Source organism: Pristis pectinata, chromosome 3, assembly GCF_009764475.1.
Source record: "Pristis pectinata isolate sPriPec2 chromosome 3, sPriPec2.1.pri, whole genome shotgun sequence".
In the NCBI taxonomy this organism is placed as follows: Eukaryota; Metazoa; Chordata; class Chondrichthyes; order Rhinopristiformes; family Pristidae; genus Pristis; species Pristis pectinata.
This window is the reverse complement of record NC_067407.1, coordinates 119,420,936-119,438,631: the sequence shown is the minus strand read 5'-3', so window position 1 is coordinate 119,438,631 and position 17,696 is coordinate 119,420,936. Positions and strand designations below refer to the sequence as shown.

The following is a 17,696-nucleotide window of genomic DNA, read 5'->3' as shown; positions in this document are numbered from 1 at the left end:
TGAAAGAAACAACCATTTACCACTACTGTCTGTTTTCTGTCTTTGAGCCAATTTCTTTTCCCAGGTGAAAAACAAAAAGAAAACTGCAGATACCGGAAGTCTGAAACAAAAATAAACACTGCTGGAAACCTTCAGCAGGTCAGGCAGTGTCTTTCAAAAGAGCAGAGGAAGAAGAAAGGGGAATTTTGAAATATCAATTCTGTGCTTTTTTACAGATGTTGCCTGTCCTGCTGAATGTGTCCAACATTTTCTGTTTTCTGGTGACCCTTTAATTCCAAAGGCCTCAATTTTGCTGATCACCCTTTTGGTTGGGACTTCATCAACTTCCTGAAAATCCATGTAAATCACACCTATTACACTTATAATGAATCCAATGCAATTTTTGGAGGGCTAACTACCCATACAACTGTACCTTTACAGGCGAGGAAAATAAAAAGGATGAGAGTATTATGAAGTAAAAATTGGAAATTTGTGACATACTATTAACACAATAACATCCTATTTTCTTTCAGAATATTTATTATTGCTACTAGTAAGGAAGAACATGACTACTTAATTTCAGTCCTCATTAATGTTCCTGGGGTAATGATTTTTGTTTATTATCTGAATGATCTGTTAACAAATTCTAAAATAACTGAAAAGGCCTCAACATTGGACGATTATAATCACAAGCTTGAGTTTGAGTGGTGCGGCTTCATTGTAAGTATTCTAAAATGATACATTTCTATCTATAAAAATAGTATGCTTTATTTCTGAAATAGTATGCTCAAAGATTGGCACTTGCTTAATCATGTAATGGATCTGTATAGGCCATGTGAAAAGTGGTTAAATTTAATATCTAAAATGGTTTTGCAAAAATTAATATTTTTCAATATTTGGGGTATCTAATGAATGTAGTGAAAATCAGAAATATATGACAGTATCAATTCATATCATAGCAAAAATTTTTGTTAAGTGTTTATTTTCAAGGTACAGCATGAGGACCTAAACTCACTGCATGATGGCGTACTGCTTAATAATGGCAAAAAAAATGGAACACTAGTCTCCCAGCTCTAAACACACATCCTATCCAATCCAACTCCCACCCTCAGCCCACTTCTGCCTACCCCAAAAATTATGTGCCTACCCTCTTTAAGAATACTAGCAAAGCCTTAATAAATCAATTTGCTTCATCTTTTCAGTAAAAGTTTGATACAACCACAGTGAAGCAGTGGATATAATATTGAAGAGATAAACTCATTGACACCCCGCTCCCCCTCACCCCACCTCCCCACAATGTTGGTAAAATCCTGGGAATCTTGGTAAAAGAATAGGAACCTGACTCATTCAGTCACTATGAAATAAAGCCCATTGGAAATGGTTCCTTTTTTGTGTTTACTGGAAATAAACAAGGGTCTTTTCACCATTGCACTTCTGGAATTAGTATCTACAGGGAAACCCAGTGAAATGTTTACATTCTGTAGAAAGATGTATTTCAGATGCAAATGATATTTTTATATAAATCTTTCTTGTAGTTTGGTGAAGGGCATATTGCATCGATGATCCTTCAAAGACAACAAGGAACTCATATCAAATTGTTTGCAATACTTTTATTAACAATGCCTGGGACTCCACTATTTCATTACGGTGATGAGATTGCTCTCAAGGACTACAAGGTAATTAAACATCTGCTGTTGTAATCAGATTAATATAATGCTTAAAACATCATTATTATTTCATAATTGATTGGTTTTAATCTTCCACTATATGTAACAGGAATCAAAATATCCTCTAATGCGATGGGACAAATCTAAGTATGCTGGATTTACGAACAGTCTTCCTTGGATTTCACCAGATTTGAATGTATACACACCAACTGTTAGTGTATGTATGAATATTTTGCATTTCTTGTAATTAATATAACATAGTAATGAAATTATTTAGTTAGTACATGTATAGTTAACCACTCTTGAAACTATGTTCAAAATGGTTTCAGAAAGTAAAGAATGTTAGTATCCATTGTGGATAATGAATATGATTGTAAGAATTTAGGAAATAGAAGCACGAGTAGGCCATTAGGTCCCATGTGCCTGCTCCACCATTTAATAAGAACATGGCTGATCATTCACTTCAGTCCATTTTCCTGCACTAACCCCATATGTGTTGTTTCTCTTAACATCTAAAGTTCTATTGATCTATGTTTTGTACATATTCAACAATCAAGCCTGCAAAGTGTGATGACTAGAACTGTGTGCAGTTCTGGTCATCACACTTTCGAATGGTTGTGATTGCATTGGAGAAGGTGTGGAGGAGATTCACCAGAACATTGCCTGGTGTGGAGCATTGCAATTATGAGGAGAGACAAGATAGATTGGGCTTGTCTTCTGAGGAGCAGGGATCATTGAGGTGCATCTGACTGAGAAAGAGAAAATTATGACAGGCATAAATAAAGTAGATAGTGAGAAACTTTTTCACTTCAATGGTACTATATCCTTTCTTGAGTAAGAGGACTAAAACTATGCACAGTATTCCAGGTGTGGCCTCACCCACACCCTGTACAACTACAACAAAACTCTGTTTCTAAACTCCATTTCCCTTTGCATTAAAGGCTAGTATGTCATTTGTCCTCTTAACTACTTGCTGCACTTCCCTGCTAGCATTTGTGATTCATGCACAAGAACACACACTCTTCTGTGCTCCATTCATTTGCAATTTCTTTTCATTTAGATAATAGGCTGCCTTTTGATTTCTCTTACCAAAGTATATAACCTGACACTTTCCCACATTAAACTCCATTTATCAAGTTTTCTTTCACTCTCAATCTATCTGTTTTCCCATTGCATAGTCACAATATCTTCTTACAACTTCATTCCACCTATTTTTGTGATATTGGCAAACTTGGTTACCTTACATTCTTCCCTCTTTGTGTCCTTAATATAAATAGTAATAAGTGAAGGCGTAGAACTGATCCCTGGGGTACTCCACTAGTTGCATCCTTCCAACCTGAAAAAGACTCATTTATTCCAAGTCTCTGTTTTCTTTGTGATAACCAATTTTCAATTTATGGCGATGCTCATCCTCCAGTAATATGAGCTCATAACTTGTGAACCAGTCTTTTATATGGCTCTTTGTCAAATGCCTCTTGGAAGTCCAAATATGGCACATTCTACAGGCTCCCCTATATCTACTCTAGTTTGGTACATCCTCAAAACATGAGCAAATTTGTCAAATGTGATTTATCTTTCATGAAACCCTGTTGACTTGGTTTGATTATATTAAGCTTTCCTAAATGATTAGCTACTTCTTTGATTATTCACTCTCTCTTGCCAACAATAGATGTTAAACTAACTGGCCTATAGTTCTATGCCTTTTGTTTTCCTTCCTTCTTGAACGAGGGAGTCACATTTGTTGTTTTCCAATCCACTGGTACCCTCCCAGAATTCAGTGAGTTTTGAAAATATTCAACCAATGGATCCACTATTTCTGCAGTCACTTCCTTTAAAACTCTTGGGTGCAGTCCATTGGGTCCTGGAAACTTGTTGCCTTTAGTCCCATAAGTTTTTCCAGTACCTTGTCCCTTACGATTGAGATTTTTAAAAGTTCTTCCTTGCTATTTGAAACTAGCACATCTGTGATCATCAGGATATTTGCAATATCCTCCACATTAAACCAATTTTTGCATTGGTTTTCAATGTATCTGCTGGGTAAGAGATATAGAGGAGATTTGAGGAAGAATTTTTCACCTATTGTTAAGATATCTTTATTAGTCACATGTACATTGAAACACAGTGAAATGCATCTTTGCATAGAATGTTCTGGGGGCAGTCTGCAAGTGTTGCCACATTTCCGGCGCCAACATAGCATGCCCACAACTTCCTAACCCGTACGTCTTTGGAATGTGAGAGGAAACTAGAGCACCAGTTGAGTGGTTGATATCCAGAATGTGGGGCAGTGGTGGGGAGTGTGAAGGCCGTACTCTCACAACATTTAAGAAGTTTTTAGATGAGCACTTGAAGCACCATGGCATAGAATGCTTTGGGCTAAGTGCTAGAAAATGGGATTAGTATGGATAGATAGTTGATGGCCACTAAGGAGATGGTGGGCAGAAGAGCCTGTTTCCATGCTGTACAACCCCATGACTCCAGTACGCCAAATGCTGTCTCACTGGGACCTAATCATTCTTGAACTGGATAGTCTGCTCCCTGTGCACAACCCCAGCCCTAATCCCACCAGTAGACATGGTGCAGCCTAGTGGATCCGACTCTCCTGAAATCCTCGCTGCCATCCCATAAGGTATAGCTTTCCGCCAGCAGCAATAAGGCCGCATGATCCTGAGACCTTACCTCTGCATCACTGTAAGAGTCTGTTGTCTAAGACCTTTGAACTGCGCCCAAATGACTGAAAGGGAGGGAGGGCTTGTTGCAATGGGGATATTTGGGTGCTGCAACAGGACAAAGATGGGTTGAGTGAGTGGGCAAAACCTGACAAATGGAATTTAATGTGGAAAAGTATCACTTCATACACTTCGGTAATAGGAATAATAAGGCAGTCCATTATCGAAAAGAGATTGCAAATGAATGAAGCACAGAAGGGTCTAGGTGTTCTTGTGCATGAATCACAAGGGGATCGGAGTTTAGCAATGAAGAAGTTCTGTTTCAATTCTACAGGGTGTTGGAGTAGTCACACCAGGAGTACTGTGCACAGTTTTAGTCCTCTTATTTAAGAAAGGATATACTAGCACTGGAGGAAGTCCAAAAGAGATTCAGTGGGCTAATTCCTGGGATGAGAGAGTTGCCCTATCATGAATGGTTAAAGAAGTTGGCCTATATTCTTTGGAATTTAGAAGAATGGGGGATGATTTTATTGGAACATATAAGATCCTATGGGGGCATGAAAAGATTGAGATGTTTCCATTTGTGAGAGAGTCTTGAATGAGGGGAATGAGTTTCAAGATAAGGTGGGTTGGGGGGAGTGTGGAGGGTCATTTGAAACTGTGCTATGCAGATAATCAGGAGCTGCAGCTGAATATAATTCCTGTACACATGGTTACCAGGGAGGCTGGATACCTGCCATACCCTTGGATCAGCACTCAGAAATTAATAATTCAGAGTACTATGCTAGTGACTTTTCCCTGTTTAAACTCCAAAATACTCATACATTAGTGATCTTAATCTGGTTTTAAGAAAAACTACAACCCTAAGAGATGAAAGGAAACAAAACTAAATAAAAACACCTGACCTATACTCAACAATGAGCTGCTGCTCCTCAGTTTCTATATAGTGAAATCACTCCCAGATCCACTGGCGGTCTCATAAGAGCAGTAAGTGAGAGTGCTTTTTTATCCTCTTCCTATGGCACTGTTCACACCCAGGTTCAGTCTCTCTTTCTATCTGTTCTTGGTAATTACTCTTGCTCTGTTCTTGGTAAGTAGAGTCACTCTTGTCCTTTCTATATTGAGAATGACTCAAACAGCCCAGATTTACCCCAGAACCTGGAATTATGGAGGCATTCATCAAATTATGGGCATAATGGCCTAAATATTCTTTGGCATCTGTGGAGCTGTCCAGATGTGGTGCATCAATGACTAAGGGCCTTTCACAGTAAAAGTTATCAGCAGGAAGTGGGTGTCACTGAATGACCTTTATACACTTTCCTCTGTGTATATGTATAAGCAGAACATACAGAGGAAAATATCAGGTTGGTTGGGGAGTGAAAGTAGCTCTTGGAGTTCACAGGGTGAGATACACTGATATGGCAGCTGGTGGACTCTTTTGGTTCCTGGTGACCACATCTGCACTGCGTGGTTGCTCAAGGAACTCGGGCTCAAAGTTGATGGCCTGGAATCTGAGCTTCAAACACTGAGACACATCAGGGAGGGGGAGAGTCACCTGGATGCTGAATTTCAGAAGGTAGTCAGACCCATTAGATGAACTACTTCAAATTTGGTCTCTGGAACAAGAGGGTGTGACTGCGAGTGAGGCAGGTAGGGGGATCCAAGAGGTTGTGCTGGAGGAGCCTCAGCCCTTGAGCTTCTCCAACAGGTCTGAGGTTTTTGCTCCCTGAGCAGATGAGAGTGGGGGCTCTAGGAAGGATGAGCAACCGAGCCGTGGCACCTTGATTCAGGGGGAGCCATTCAAGGGGGACAGAGAAGAGAAATATTGTTGTGATTGGGGATAGTAAGTCAGGGGAATAGACACAATTCTCTGTCGCAAGGAACGAGAAACCCGAAGGCTCTGTTGCCTGCTGGTGCCTGGGTTCAGTTCATCTCATCTGACCTGCAGAGGAATTTGGAATGGGAGGGGAAAGATCCAGTTGTTGTGGTCCATGTGCATACCAATGACGCAGGTAGAACAAGGAAAGAGGTTCTGCTGAGGGACTAAATTAAAAAGCAGAACCAAAAAGGTAATAATCCCTGGATTGCAACCTGAGCCACATGCAAGTTGGCACAGGGTAAATAAGATCAGAGAGTTAAATGCATGGCTCAAAGATTGGTGTGGGAGAAGTGGGTTTGAATTTGTGGGACATTGACACCCGTATTGGGGAAGGAAGAAGCTCTTCTGATGGGATGGGCTACACCTGAACCACACTGGGACCAGGGTCCTGGTGAATCGCATAACTAAGGCTATAGATAGGGGTTTAAACTAAATAGTAGGGGGATGGGCTCAACAGATTGGAAGAGTATAAAGTAAAAGCGAAGGGGAGTGCAGGAGAGGTTACTGAAGTCTCCAGAATAAAGAATAAGACAGAAAGTTCAGAGAGGGATAAGAATTTAACCAGGCAACATGGAGACAAATTTGAGAAGAAGGGTGGTGAATACAGGACTGAAGGTGTTATATTTGAATGCACACAGTATACAAAATAAGGTAGATGAGCTCATAGTGCAGTTAGAAATTGGCAGATATGATGTTGTGGGCATCACAGAGTTGTGGTTGAAATAAGAACACAGCTGGGAGCTAAACGTCCAAGGATATTCATCCCATTGAATAAAGAAGCAGGTGGGCAGAGGGGGTGAGGTGGCTATGTTGGTAAAAAAATGAAGTCAAGTCCTTAGGAAGAAGTGACATAGGGTCAGAAGGTGTAGAATCCTTGTGGGTAGAGTTAAGAAACTGCAAGGGTAAAAAGACCCTGATGGGAATTATATACAGGCCTCTGAACAGCAGCCAGGATGTGGGGTACAAATTACAAAAGGAGATAGGAAAGGCATGTAAAAAGGGCAATGTTACGGTAGTCTTGGGGAATTTCAATATGCCAGTAGATTGGGAAAGTCAGGTTGGTACTGGATTCCAAGAGATGGAATTTGTAGAATGCCTACGAGATGGCTTTTTAGAGCAACTTGTGGTCGAGCCCACTAGCAAAAAGGCAGTTCTCGATTAGGTGTTGTGCAATGAACCAGATTTGATTAGGGAGCTTAAGGTAAAGGAACCATTAGGAGACGGTGATTATAATATGATAGAATTCACCCTGCAGTTTGAGAGAGAGAAGCTGAAATCTGATGTATCAGTATTACAGTTGAGTAAAGGTAACTACAGAGGCATGAGAGAGGAGCTGGGCAAAGTTGATTGGAGGTACATGGAGCTGAATAAAATAGAGGGCTATGGGTAAGCCTAGTAATTTCTAGGGTAGGGATATGTTTGGCACAGCTTTGTGGGCCGAAGGGCCTGAGTTGTGCTGTAGTTTTTCTATGTTTCTATGATTGGAAGGGGATCCAAGCAGGGATTACTATAGAGCAGCAATGGCAGGAGTTTCTGGGAGTAATTCGGAAGACGCAGGATCAGTTCATCCCAGAGAAGAAGAAGCATTCTAAAGGGAGGATGAGGCAACCATGGCTGACAAGGGAAGTCAAAGACAGCATAAAAGCAAAGGAAAGGGCATACAATATTGCAAAAATTCGTGGGAAGCTAGAGGATTGGGAAGCTTTTAAAAGCCAACAGAAGGCAACTAAAAAAGCAATAAGGGGAGAAAAGACGAAATATGAAGGTAAGCTAGCCAATAATATAAAAGAGGATACCAAAAGTTCTTTCAGATATATAAAGAGTAAAAGAGAGGCAAGAGTGGACATCGGACCACTCGAAAATGACGCTAAAGAGATAGTAATGGGGAACAAAGAAATGGTGAATGAACTGAATAAGTATTTTGCGTCAGTCTTCACTGTGGAAGACACCAGCAACGTGTTAGAAATTTGAGAAAGTCGGGCAGAAGTGAGTGTAGTCGCTGTTACTAAGGAGAAGATGCTTGGGAAACTGAAAGGTCTGAAGGCAGATAAGTCACCTGGATCGAATGGACTACATCGTAGGGTTCTGAAAGAGGTAGCAGAAGAGATTGTGGAGGCATTACTAGTGATCTTTCAAGAATCACTAGGTTCAGGAGTTGTTCCAGATGACTGGAAAATCGCAAATGTCACTCTACTCTTTAAGAAGGGAGGGAGGCAAAAGACAGGAAATTATAGGCTAGTTAGCCTGACTTCAGTGGTTGGTAAGATGTTAGAGTCCATTATTAAGGATGAGGTTACGGGGTACTTGGAAGCACATGATAAAATAGGCTGAAGTCAGCATGGTTTCCTTAAGGGGAGATCTTGCCTGACAAATCTGTTGGAATTCTTTGAGGAAGTAACAGGCAGGATAAACAAAAGAGAGTCAGTGGATGTTGTTTACTTGGATTTTTAGAAGGCCTTTGACAAGATGCCACTCATGAGGCTGCTAAACGAGGAAGGAGCCCATGGTATTACAGGAAAGGTACTAGCATGGATAGAAGATTGGCTGACTGGCAGAAGGCAAAGAGTGGGAATAAAGGGGGCCTTTTCTGGTTGGCTGCCAGTGATTAGTGGTGATCCACAGGGGTCGGTGTTGAGTCCGCTACTTTTCACGTTATATGTTAATGATCTGGATGACGGAATTGAGGGCTTTGTGGCCATGTTTGCGGATGGGGGTGGGGGGAGCAGGTAGTGTTGAGGAAGCAGGGAGTCTGCAGAAGGATTTGGACAGGTTGGGAGAATGGGTAAAGAAGTGGCAGATGGAATGCAGCGTAGGGAAGTGTATGGTCATGCACTTTGGTAGAAGGAATAAAGGCGTAGACTATTTACTTGGGAGTCCTACTGCAGGATTTCCTGAAGGTTAACTTGCAGGTTGAGTCAGAAGTAAGGAAGGCAAATACAATGTTAGCATTCATTTCAAGAGGACTAGAATATAAAAGCAAGGATGTAATGCTGAGGCTTTATAAGACATTGGTCAGACCACATGGAGTCATAGAGCACTACAGCACAGAAACAGGCCCTTTGGCCCATCTAGTCCATGCCAGCCTGGTTTTCTGCCTGGTCCCATCTACCTGCACCTGGACCATAGCCCTCCATACCTCTCTCATTCATGTACCTATCCAAACTTCTCTTAAATATTTGGCAATACTTGCGGGCTGCCCCCAGAAATTTCTACACAAAGATGCATTTCACAGTGTGTTTCAATGTACATGTGACTAATAAAGAAGAAATCTTAATTGAACCCACATCCATCACTTCTGCTGGCAGCTCATTCCACACTCACACCACCCTCTGAGTGAAGTAGTTCCCCCTCAGGTTCCTCTTAAATATTTCACCTTTCACCCTAAACCTATCACCTCTTGTTCTAGTCTCACCCAAACTGAATACATGCATTCACCATATCTATACCCCTCATAATTTTGTATACTTCTATAAGATCTCCCCTCATTCTCCTGTGCTCCAGGGAATAAAGTTCAAACCTATTCAGCCTATCCCTGTAACTCGGGTCCCAGCAACAACCGTGTAAATTTTCTCTGCACTCTTTCAAGTTTATTGATATCTTTCCTGTAGATAGATGACCAGAACTGCATACAATACTCTAAATTTGGCCTCACCAACGTCTTATACAACTGCAACATAACATCCCAACTCCTGTACTCAATGCCCTGATCATAAGGCCAGTGTGCCAGAAGCTCTCTTTACGATCCTATTTACCTGCAGTGCCACTTTCAAGGAATTATGGATCTGTATTCCAGGTCCCTTGGTTCTACCGCACACCTCAGTACCCTACCATTCATTGTGTAAGTCCTACCCTGGTTTGTCTTCCCGAAGTGCATCACCTTATATTTGATTGCTATAATTTCATCTGCCATTTTTCAGCCCATTTTCCCAGCTGGTCCAGATCACTTTGCAAGCTTTGATAGCCTTCCCTGCTGTTCACTGCACCCCCAATCTTGGTGTCATCTGCAAATTTGCTGATCCAGTTTATCACATTATTATTTAAATCATTAATATAGATGATAAATAACAATGGACCCAGCACTGATCCCTGAGGTGCACACCATTAGTCACAGGCCTCCAATCAGAGAGACAACCATCTGCTACCACTCTTTGGCTTCTCCCATTAAGTCAATGTTGAATCCAGTTGACTACTTTATCCTGAATGCCAAATGACTTAACCTTCTGGAGTAGCCTCCCACGTAGGACTTTGTCTACGTGGACTTTAGCAAGGCCTTTGACAATCTCCACCGCCTTCCTTTCATCAACCTTCCTGGTAACCTCCTCGAAAAACTCTATTAGATTGGTTAGACATGACATACCACGCACAAAACTATGCTGGCGATCCCTAATCAGGCCTTGTCTATCCAAATACTTATACATCCTGTCCCTCAGAATACCTTCCAATAATTTATCCACGACTGACGTCAGGCTCACCAGCCTATAATTTCCCTGCTTATTCTTAGAGCCTTTCTCAAACAATAGAACAACATTAGGTATCCTCCAGTCCTCTGGCACCTCAACCATGGCTAAGGATGTTTTAAATATCTCTGCCAGGGTCCCTGCAATTTCTGCACTAGCCTCCAACAAGGTCCGAGGGGATACCTCGTCAGGCCCTGGGCATTTATCCATCCTAATTCGCCTGAAGACAGCAAGCACCTCCTTTTCCATACTCTGGATATGGTCCATGACCTCATTACTCTTTTTCTTTTTCCTCAGTTCTATAGACTCTGTGTCTGTCTCCCGAGTAAACACAGATGCAAAAAATCCATTTAAAATCTCCCCCATCTCTTTCAGCTCCATGCATAGATGACCACGCTGATCTCAAGAGGATCAATTTTGTCCCTTGCTATCTCTTTGCTCTTAATATAGCTGTAGAAACGCTTTGGATTTTCTTTCACCTTGTCTGCCAGAGCAACCTCATGTCCTCTTTTAGCCCTCCTGATTTCTCTCTTAAGTGTTATCTTGCATTTCTTATACTCTTCAAGTGCCTCATTTGATCCTAACTGTCTATACCTGATATGCACCTCCTTTTTCTTTACCAGGGCCTCAATATCCCTTGAATAACCAAGGTTCCCTAAACCTATTAGCTTTGCCTTTTATTCTAACATGAACATACTGATTCTGTACTCTCAATATTTCACTCTTGAAGGCCTCCCACTTACCAAGCATCTCTTTGCCAGAAAACAACGTATCCCAATGCACGCCTGCCAGATCCCTTCTGATGCCATCAAAATTGGCCTTCCTCCAGTTTAGAATCTTAACACTAGGACCAGTCCTATCCTTTTCCATAATTATCTTGAAACTCATGGAATTATGATCACTAGATCCAAAGTGTTGCCCTACACTCACTTCTGTCACCTGCCCTGTCTCATTCCCTAAAAGAAGATCCAGTATCGCATTCACTCTAGTTGGGACCTCTACATATTGATTAAGGAAACTTTCCTGAACACGTGACATACTTGATCCCATCCAGTCTTTTACAGTATGGGAGTCCCAATCAATATGTGGAAAGTTAAAATCACCTACTATCACAACCTTATATTCCGTGCAACTGTCTGCTATCTCTCTACAAATATGCTCCTCAACATCCCGCTGCCTATTGGGAGATCTATAATATAGACCCATTAACGTGGTCGTCCCTTTTTTGTTCCTTAGTTTCACCCAAATTGCCTTGGTGGTTGCACCCTCCAGTATGTCCTCTCTGAGCACTGCCATGATGTTTTCCCTGATCAGTAATGCCACTCCTCCGTCTTTAATACCTCCCCCCATCATGTCTAAAACCAATGGAACCCCGGAACATTAAGCTGCCAGTCCTGCTGGTCCTACAACCAAGTCTCACTAATAGCTACAACATCACGTACAGATCCACGCTCTAAGTTCATCTGCCTTAACTACAATACTCTTGCATTAAAATAGACACAACTCAGAACATTAGTCCCACCATGCTCAACCTTTCAGTTGCCATCTTTGCTTGTAGTCTTAACATCTACTTTCCCCACAGCTCTCCACTTGCTGTGTCCTGCCACTCTGGTTCCCACCCCCTGCAACTCTTGTTTAAACCTCCCCCCCCCCCCCCCCCCCCCGAGCAGTACAAGCAAACCTTCCTGCAAGGATATTGGTCCCCCTCCAGTTCAGGTGCAAGCCGTCCCATTTATATAGGTCCCACCTGCCCTGGAAGAGAGCCTAATGATCTTAAAATCAGAAGCCCTCCCTGCTGCGCCATCTGCTTAGCCATGTGTTAAACTGCATTATCTTCCTATTTCATGGGTAGCAATCCTGAGATCACCATCCTGTCTTCAGGTCCTGTCTCTTAACTTTGCACCTAAGTCCCTGAATTCACTTTCCAGGACCTCGTCACTTTTCCTGCCTACTGTATGTCATTGGTACCAACATGTGCCACGACCTCTGACTGCTCACCCTCCCCCTTAAGAATGCTATGGACTCGATCTGAGACGTCTCTGACCCTAGCACCTAGGAGGCAACATACCATCCGAGAGTCTCATTCTCGTCCACAGAACATCCTGTCTGCTCCCCTAACCAATGAATACCCTATCACTACCGCTTGCCTCTTCCTTCCTCCCCCCCCCACCCCCACCCCCCCCTTCCCTTCTAAACCAAAGAACCAGACTTGGTGCCCTCCCCAAAGTATCTAAAACGATATACCTGTTATTGAGGGGAATAGCTACAGGAGTACCCTGCACTGGCTGCCTGTTCCCTTTCCTTCTTCTGACGGTCATCCAGCTACCTGCCTCCTGGCTCTCCTAATTCCCTCCTTGGCCTTCCAACAGTTTGGAACTGAAACCTGGAAGTAGAGAGAAGTCGACCTGAGGGAGTGCAGAGGCTAATCTGGCCCATGGGTAAATCCAGTCCAAAAGGGAGTCCAGGAGGCACTCAGACTCATGGACAGGCCAGCCTGAGAGCATGCAGAAAACAGTCACGGAGTTGTAGAGAGATACAGCATGGAAACGGGCCCTTTGGCCCACTGAGTTCTTGCCAACCATCAACCACCCATTTACACTAATCCTACATTAATCCTATATTTTTCTTCTCCCCATAACTCCCCCCAGATTTAACCATTTACCAACACACTAAGGGCAACTTAAAATGGACAATTAATCTACCAACCCACACATCTTTAGGATGTGGAAGGATTCTGGAGCACTTGGGGTCACAGGAGGAACATGCAAGCTTCACGTAGACAGCATCTGAAGTCAGGAATAAAACCAGATTTCTGGTGCTATGAGGTAGTGATTCTACTAGCTACACCACTGTGCAGAAAGTGGACAGCTGAACAGCAGGAGAAGAAGAGGCCAGCCCAAGAGGAAAAGGTGAAAATATGTGGAGAAACTATAATGTAGAAGCTATTCCAGCAGTGCCCAGGCAACGAGGACGGCTGAATGTGGCCCGCAGTTTGAGAAGATCCATTGATATTCAGATCAGTGTAAAAGAGATACAAGTGTATAAGCCACACACTCCCCCTTTCTGGCCCCTTCAAAAATTATAAAATTTACTGATGTACCAGATTTTATGATAATTAGCAAAAGAATAAGAACAGATGAGAATATTTTGCTATGTGGAATACATTGCCTAAAAGTGTAGTGATAGCAGTTTTAACAGTAATATTTAAAAAAGGATTGGATAAAGTACATCAAGGGAAAATATTTGCAAAACCATTGAGAGTAAAACAGGATTGTGACATGAATTGGATACTGCCAAGCGTCTGCACAGACAAAATGACTGAATAGCATCTATTTGGGATGTGTTATTATGATTTTTTTTCTAGGACCTAACAATTTTCTTTGTTTTTAACAGCAACAGTCTGAAGATCCACTATCAGTTTTGTCATTTTACAGAGCACTTGGAAAAATAAGAATTGAAGAACCACCCTTGCAGTATGGTGACTTCTACATTATGATAAATACAACAAATGTCCTTGCATATATAAGACAATGGGATCAGACAGGAATTTTAGTTATCATGAATTTTGGTGGCCCAGTTACTTATGATTTTACTGCAGTATATTTACCTTCAACTGCTCTTCTACTTGCAAAGTCATCAGATGTAAGCCAGTGTGGGTTAATAAATTTGCAAAATATGGCAATAGAAGCAAACATGGGATACATACTAAAGTACTTCATTGCAGAATAGTTATTGATCTATGGTAGAATTTCTAAATGAATAGAATATTAACTGAATAGAAATATATGAACAGTATGATTTTGAAAAGTAAGCATGCTAATTGCTTTTCATACCCTAATTGAAAATGACTGAAGTATCAGGCAGATTTATTTTTTGATCAGAGATTTGAATAAAAGCAGTTAAGTAGTTGACTTTATTTCTGTAAAAAATGTTCTGTTTAAGGTGCTAGCATTTTTTAAAAAGGATCAATCTCAGAAACTGAATACAACTTGAGATGAAGTACATTTTCTCCTCTGGCAATGAGAAGTGTGCAAAATGAATAGATCTCTGTTCTTGCCTACAAACTAACTGTGCCACTTTCATGGTTTTTAAAAACAATTCTAAATTCTCTCTTCAGTCATGCAGATCAAATTTATACTGCCTGTATCCATTTCAAACAGGTTGAAAGAGGCCTACTTTAATCACAGCAATTGTCATTTTGCTATCACAAAGATAGATAAGGAAAACTATTCAACCAAGGTTATTCTACCAAGGAGTGCTACAATTATTCAATCATTTCCTACATTACAACATTAAAATTCACCATGAATGGCTCTATTCAGTGTATTAATCACTTTTTATATAGATATGCATCATTATTCCTGAGCATCTCTTTTACTAATGTTTATCTGTGATTCCCTGTCATGAATACTAAATATTCCTTTAATATCACTTAGTTTCCTATTGCCCTATGGCCAAAAATGAATCCTCACCTCAACACAAATTGTCAGGTTAATTTCTGGAACCCCCCACATTATGGCCGTTCAGTTAACAGAATTCACAAATAACTGCCCAAAAATTTGAGATACGGAATAAAATTCACTCTCATGGAATATACATGATAAAAATGTAAATAAATACATTCTGTTAAACTTGCATTTTTTGATGCATGAACACAAGACACAGCTTTGTGTTATGGAAAATTGTGATACGGACCACTTTCTAGGAACGCAACCCCTCTCTCGTAACATGGGAGTTGCATGTATTTGGAAATGGGTTGTTACTTTGTTACAGTAATGTCAATGTAAGTCATTGGTTGTGAAGTACTACGGTGGTCTAAAGTTTGCCTGGATAATGATAGAAAATGCTACTCTTTGGTGCTAAATTCTTGTGTATCCTCATGTTGCTTGTATGGTGCAACAGACAAAGTGCTGGAGGAACTCAGTGAGTCGGCGGCTCATCTGGATTGGAATGTCTAATACTAGAGGGCATGCATTTAAGGTGAGAGTGAAAATTCAGAGGAGATGTGCAGGGACAGTTTTTTTGCACAAGGAGTGGTAATATCCCAGTCCAGTTGAAGGGTCTCGACCCAAAATGTTGACTATCCATTTCCCTCTGTAGATGCTGCCTGACCCAGAGAGTTCCTCCAGTGCTTTGTGTGTTGCTCCGTATTTTCAGCATCTGCTGTCTCTTGTGTCTCCATTGTTTGTATGGTGTCCAGCTTGCCACAGTGGTTTTAGTCACAATGAGTGCTGTTCACCCCCAAGAAGAACTAGCTTCTAATAATGCTGACAGCTCAAACTGAATGTTATTGAAAGGATCGGCTATATGGCTCCTGCAGTCAGATTGCTGACTAACTCTTTTCAAAAGAAATCTCAAGTAAACTTATCCCATGTGGTTTCAGCAGCTTCACCCTCAAAACTAATAGGCCAGAAATGCCGGAACAAATCCTACAAAACAAGAGGTAATTCATGCTCATCAGGTCCGAAGTGAGTAAAAAAAACAGAAGAAAGACAGCTCCTTCTTGCAAAAGCTTGGAATTTTTTGAGGTGACTGTTCTGAGTTTTAGAAGTGACAAAACTGCATATCGGGAATGAATAAATTTGTAATCTTGTTTCTTGTGAAAAGTGGTTATGATGTATTAGTGAGAAGTTTCTGTTTCCCTTGCAACTGGAGATTTAAAATATTTAGGTGACAACTGATGTCAGTGAAAAACATAGAACATGGAACATAGAACAGTATAGCACAGGAAGAGGCCATTTGGGCCATGATGTTGTGCCGAACTAATTAAGCTATTGATGCCTAATTACACTAATTCCTTCTGCCTGCACACGGTCCATATTCCTCCATTCTCTGCATATTCATGTGCCCATCTAAGAGCCTCTTAAACACCTCTATTGTATCTGCCTTCACCACCACCCATAGCAGCACATTCCAGGCGCCTACCACTCTCGGTGTAAAAATAAATATTCTCCGCACATCTCTTTTGAATTTTCCCCATCTCGCCTTAAATGCATGCCCTCTAGTGTTAGACATTTCAACCCTGAGAGAAAGATACCAGCTGTCTCCTCTATCTATGCCTCTCATAATCTTATAAACTTCAATCAGGTCTCCCCTCAGCCTCTACTGCTCCAGAGAAAACAACTCTAGTTTGTCCAATCTCTTCTTATAGCACATGCCCTCTAATCCAGGCAGCATTCTGGTAAACAACTTCTGCACCCTCTCTAAAGCCTCCACATCCTTGGGGTGATCAGATTTTAATGCAATACTCCAGATGCAGCACAACCAGAGTTTTGTAAAGCTGCCACATAACTTCCTGACTCTTGAACTCAGTGCCTCAACTAATAAAGGCAATTGTGCCATACTCCTTTGCCACCCTATTAGCTTGTGCGGCCATTTTCAGGGAGCCATGAACTTGGACCCAAGATCCCTCTGTACCTTAAAGCTGTTAAGGGTCCTGCCATTAACTGTGTATTTTCCCTTTACATTTGATCTTGCAAAGTGCAACACCTCACACTTGCCCAGATTAAACTCCATCTGCCATTTTTCCACCCATATCTGTAACTGATCTATATGCCACTGTATACTTTGGCAATCTTCAACTCTATCCATGATGCCACCAATCTTTGTGTCATCTGCAAATTTACTAACCCACTCCCCCTCCTGGTTCCATCCACCCACTACACTCACAGTTCACCCACAGGTTTGCTTCCCCCCCCCCCCCCCCACTGTTTCTGGTTCCAACTGCCATTCACATCTCTCCTAATGGTGCCCATTCTCACCTCCTTTGTCTATCAGAGTCCAGCAATGGTAGCCCTTTGTGTTCCTGCTTATCTCTCTCCAGCAGCTGTCTCTAATATTCACACTCTCCTTGCCCCCACCTTGCTCCATCTGCCTCTCAATATACTGTATTTTTTACTCTCTCTTTGTCTGCCACCATCTATTATTCACCTGCCACTGTCTCCCGACTCAACCCTGCTCTCCTCCCTTACCTGGCACAATGTGCCCATCAATTTACACTCCTCAGACCACCAATCACTTCGGGCTCCTGTCATATCACTCCCCTTCC

At 41.6% G+C, this 17,696-nt stretch overlaps 1 protein-coding gene across 2 annotated transcripts in view; it reads left to right on the top strand.

The window, feature by feature from the left end:
- LOC127568517 (4F2 cell-surface antigen heavy chain-like) overlaps window positions 1–16,213 on the top strand; it is a 59,400-nt gene extending 43,187 nt beyond the window's left edge. For both annotated transcript variants that reach the window (XM_052012370.1, XM_052012371.1), the window contains exons 6-9: window positions 513–699; window positions 1,515–1,655; window positions 1,756–1,863; window positions 14,042–16,213. In XM_052012370.1, the coding sequence (XP_051868330.1) occupies window positions 513–699; window positions 1,515–1,655; window positions 1,756–1,863; window positions 14,042–14,377 (772 nt within the window). In that variant the 3' untranslated portion in view covers window positions 14,378–16,213. The remainder of the gene's footprint in view (window positions 1–512; window positions 700–1,514; window positions 1,656–1,755; window positions 1,864–14,041) is intronic.
- Window positions 16,214–17,696: the final 1,483 nt, after the last annotated feature.